Genomic DNA, 5,000 nt, shown 5'->3' on the forward strand with positions numbered 1-5,000 from the left:
CTCTCTATATCTCTCTCCTCTTTCTGTCACTTGATCTCTGTCCCTCTTATTCTTCTATCTCTCTTTTCTCCTCTGCTCTCTCGCTCACACACACACACACACACACACACACACACACACACACACACACAAACACACACACACACTTGAGAGAGGTAAACTGAAGAGAGAGAATACGCGCCCGTGCACACGCGCATACACACACTCGCGCACTAGCGCATGCATACATGCATAAACATATTCTTGTGTGTGTGTGTGCGCGCGCGCGCGCGCGTACGTGTGTGTGTGTGTGTGTGTGTGTATTTGTATGTGTATGTGTGTGTGTGTTGTATATCAAAGTTCCATGACATTTGTTTTTCTCCAGATTTGATATCTATTCCACTAACAACAACAACAACAATAACAACAACATCATCAACAACAAAATAACAATAACAACAACATCAATATCATCATCAACACCAACAAAATAACAACAACAACAACAATATCATCATCGTCAACAACAAAATAACAACAACAAAATAACCAACCAACCAACGAACAACAACAACTACTACTACTACAACATTAATATCATCAATTTCATCAACAACAAAAATAACCAACCAACCAATCAATAAACCGTCGAACATTCATCCAAAACGCCGCCCCTAACACCTCAAAAGACAGCAAGCCAGCGAGCAATCCCCGATACAAATATCAATGTGGGACAACCGTCTGTCCAACCGTCAGCCCCGAAACTTCCAGAGATCGGCGATTACGACACAGACCATGTGAGTGAGTCCTTACTCGCCGCCTCGTTGAGTGACTTGCAGTTTGTCAGTCAATGGAACAGAGCGGTCATATTATTATTTTTTTTTTTAAATAAAAAGTGCCAGTGCTGTCTTCTCCGCCTGCATGCTGGCTGCTGGCGACAGTCGCATTTCACCACCACTCTCTGAAAACGGCGTGAACTGTGCTCACTCGCTTCGATATTAATTTTTGTTCTTCATTCCCGTGCGAGTTGTCTTTCTTGCTGATTCCAGGTGGAAGGAAGGACTTTGACGTCTGCTTCTGAGTGATTTTCACTGAGGTGTTGTGTTTTTGTTGTTTTTGTTGTTTTGTTTTTTCCCCCATTTATCCAGCTGTGAGTAATTGCCAGCAGGTATGTTTCGAAGGGAATGTCTTGCAGTTGTTTCATGGGGGGGAGGGGGGAGGGTGCGAAGGTTGGATACTGATGTTTCACAGGCACTGCGACTGAGATTCGACTGAACTGTCAAGGTCGTTTCAGAAGCGCTTGGGTGCAGTAGTACCCATACTATCTGGTGTACCCAAAAATTATACAAGCCATTGCATACATACCAGATTTAGTGAGGTGACTGCATGAATATGGAACGTGCGTACTCTGTGTGTGTGTGTGTGTGTGTGTGTGTGTGAGCCATGCGCGCGAGTGTAATCCTGCAGGGCATCTTTATGTAGAATACGTATATACACGGCAGCGCACTCACTGACTAACGTGACATGGACACACGTATACAAACACGCACATTATGGAGAGAGAGAGAGAGAGAGAGAGAGAGAGAATAGCAAATATTGTTAGTTTTGAAATAGTAAATGGTTTGGGTAAGAGATCGAGAAAGAGACAGAGACAGAGAGAGAGAGAGTGTGTGTGTTTGTGTGTGTAACGCATGCGCTCGCGCGCATGCACACAGACACACACACACACACACATACACTGACAAACACACTCGGTCACACACACACACCTACACACACACACACACACTGACAAACACACACACACACAAGCACACACACACTGGCACACACACACACACAACCAAAACCAGAAAAACAACCACCGAAATCAGTTCCGCCTCACATCATTTAACAGCATACCCGACTCGACTCAACTTGCCTGTTGGATATATCTATAGATATCCACATTTCTTTCCCTCCACCACACACCACCCTTTGTGTGTGTGTGTGTGTGTGTGTGTGTGTGACTGGCGGAGTGAACACTGTTCACGTACGCCTTGTTGTGAACACGTATGTATATAATCATATAAAATATTCATTCAGACTTGAATGTGGGGAAAGGAACACATGTTCATAAGTCGCTCACTTAAAATCTTGTCTTCCAAGTAACGATAAAAAGTCGTACAGCATTTACGAAAACGATACATGCACACACGAATAAAATAAAGAAATAAATAGATAAATAAAAATGCCTAGAAAAAAGCTGGAACCTTTTCAAGCAGCAACATTACCCTTTTCTAATCAAACGTCAGTCCAACGTTCGCAGCACAGCATTTGAGTACATGTGAACCCAACCACATACACACTCTGCTACGAGTATATATACTGGGTAATAAAAAGCCGAAACAAAGCACACGCGAATAAGAACTTGTTGGGTCTTGGCAAGCTGTGCGGTGTGTACCTCGAGAAAACACAAGAGTTCAAGTGGGCGTGTACAGGGGAGGGGATTTGCAGCGAATAAGTGTGTCAGTGCATGTTCAGTCCAGTACACGCAGTACGTGTGTAGTCAGTAGTAGATCGTATTTCTTGACAACTCGTATCATTTCTTGACTACAGTTCGCAGTCATCGTCGTCGTCGTCGTCGTCATCATCGAACGTACGTACGTGTGAGCTTCTGTGTTCGTCGCAACATCAGTTTATTCTTCCACCGACTGATCCCACCCCCTGGCCATCCCCTGACCACCACCAAGACAGCTGACCACCATGTCAGGGGAAGATGAGGGAGACTTCTACCGTTTCTGTGGAAACAGTTCCATTTTCGTGAGTATTAGTCCCTCTTCGGTTTTATTTAGTTAGTTATTTTACTATCATTACTCATTATTATTATTCATTACTTTAAAAAAAAAATTAGGGTTGGGAAGAGGGGGGAGGGCATGGGGGGTAAGGGGGGGGGGGTCAGGGGTTAGGTTAGCATGGGGGAGGGGGTGGTGGTGGTTGGTTTTGTTGTTGTTCAGAGTTTGTTGTGGTGGTGCTGGTGGTTGTGGTGGTGGAGGTGATGGTGCGTGCTGTGTGTGTGTGTGTGTGTGTGCGTGTATGTGTGTGTGTGTGTATGTGTGTGTGTGGATCTTGTATCTTTCTATATTTGTATGTCCACATATATACATAAGTACATGCATATATATATTCATACATACACACATATGAAATATAGCCGGTTTTTTTAGTCCTCCTGTCAGAAAAAAATGTATGCCATGCAACGACTTTTGAATTAGTTCTCAAAATTAGGACAGCATGATGAAACCCGACAGAAGTTCTCATTTGAAGATGACACTCGGTACGTTGGCCCAGCACAATCCAAAAATAACCCAGTATTCCATAGTACCTCAACGGGACACACACACACATATGTTATATTGTCACCTATCGTCCGACACACTGCGACATTATGCAAACTGGACTTCGACTTCCTTGGAAGATGTGCACAAAGGGGGTACCCCATGTTTGAAACAAGTGTGTAAATGTATACATGTATGTATACATGTAATGTTAATGCGTGCATGTAGTAGCAGTAGTGGCAGTTGTATGAGCAGGAAGGTAGTACACATCTACTTTTATCTTTGTCACTACACACTGGTATCAGATACACCAAGTGTGTATACACACGTATGTAGTAATAGGGGTGTTACTCATAGTCATAGTAGCACTTGCAGCAGCAATGGCAGCAGGGCAATAGTAGTCGTAGTAGGAGTAGTGGTAGCCGTTGTTGTTGTTGTTCTTGTTGTTGTTGTAACACTTGTCAGATTTACCTCTTTCCATATTACTGAAGTGAAAAACGTGGGGGGGAAATAATTATGAGGCGGCGTTGAAAAGTGTGTGTGTGTGTGTGTGTGTGTGGGTGTGTGATAGTAGTAGAAACACATGCACACACACACACACACACACACACACACACACACACACACACACACACACAGAGAGAGAGTTCACCCGACGGAACACAAAACCACCGAAGAACACCCATCTCTCTTAGACATTCTGAACAGCACGCAAAGCGACTTTCAGATATCGCGTACATACGATAATGATATTATGAGGGCTAACGTGGTCTGTGTGTGTGTGTGTGTGTGTGTGTGTGTGTGCGCGCGCGCGCGTCATTGCTTGTGCAAGTGTGTGTGTGTGTTTACTGTATGTTACATGTAACATATATATATATGAATATATGTATATTATATAGGGTAGGTATGGGTAATTGCGAACAGCGTGTAATTGCGAACGATTCGTACACCGCCCCACTTCGAAGCGTTCTTAACGGTCGCATTTCACAAGTTAACGTCTGCTTCGACCTTTTTCTATTTCCATAATGAATGCCCATTTCCAAGAGCCAGTCAAACATCAGCTATATTGCTGACTATTTCCGCGCTATTTCTTCTCTTCGCGCACCACAGCTGACCAAGGTTCAGAATAGTTGATTTGATCGGATATGTTGAATGCGCATTACCAGCGCTGGGAGAATTTAAGAAAGCATACTGGTGACAGATCAGAACGTCAGTTTTGACAGGAATTTGCAACATAATGTCGTTTGCAATTAGACCATAGGATATTTGACGTGAGTCTGTTTTGCGAACGATGCTACACAGTTACTGAGCACTCTCAAAAGGGTGTGTTTGTGTGCGGTGTGGGGTGTGTGTGTTTAAAATAATGTTTGTGTGCATGTTTGACCAAAACCAACAATGCAACAGTGGTGCAATGTTCCAATAATACATTATGTCTAATGAGTTAAATACCTGTTCCTGTTTTAATTGTCTACATGTACCCAAAGCCATTGTTCGCAATTTGATTTGCCCATTCACATTTACCCTCAGGCACACCCTGCTATTTCAAACGTCGACAAAACGTTGAAAAGATTGAGCAGACGAACTTTTCCTGGTGCAACCAGTCGGATAAAGCCTTACAAAAGTAACAGAACTACTTTTGACTATCGCACGACATGTTATCTTCACGTTGAGCTGGTCCCTTCGACTGGATCGTTCGCAATTAGG

At 43.5% G+C, this 5,000-nt stretch overlaps 1 protein-coding gene across 3 annotated transcripts in view; it reads left to right on the top strand.

Moving 5' to 3' along the window:
* Window positions 1-749: 749 nt before the first annotated feature.
* LOC143291598 (multidrug resistance-associated protein 1-like) overlaps window positions 750-5,000 on the top strand; it is a 64,055-nt gene continuing 59,804 nt past the window's right edge. Inside the window, exons 1-2 of one of the 3 annotated variants that reach the window (XM_076601541.1) lie at window positions 750-1,147; window positions 2,578-2,781. In XM_076601541.1, coding sequence (XP_076457656.1) covers window positions 2,725-2,781 — 57 coding nt within the window. In that variant the 5' untranslated portion in view covers window positions 750-1,147; window positions 2,578-2,724. Of the gene's footprint in view, window positions 1,148-2,394; window positions 2,782-5,000 lie in introns of those variants that run through there. The other 2 variants (XM_076601543.1, XM_076601542.1) reach the window with 2 other exon arrangements.

This window comes from Babylonia areolata, chromosome 17 (assembly GCF_041734735.1).
Source record: "Babylonia areolata isolate BAREFJ2019XMU chromosome 17, ASM4173473v1, whole genome shotgun sequence".
Taxonomy (NCBI): Eukaryota; Metazoa; Mollusca; class Gastropoda; order Neogastropoda; family Buccinidae; genus Babylonia; species Babylonia areolata.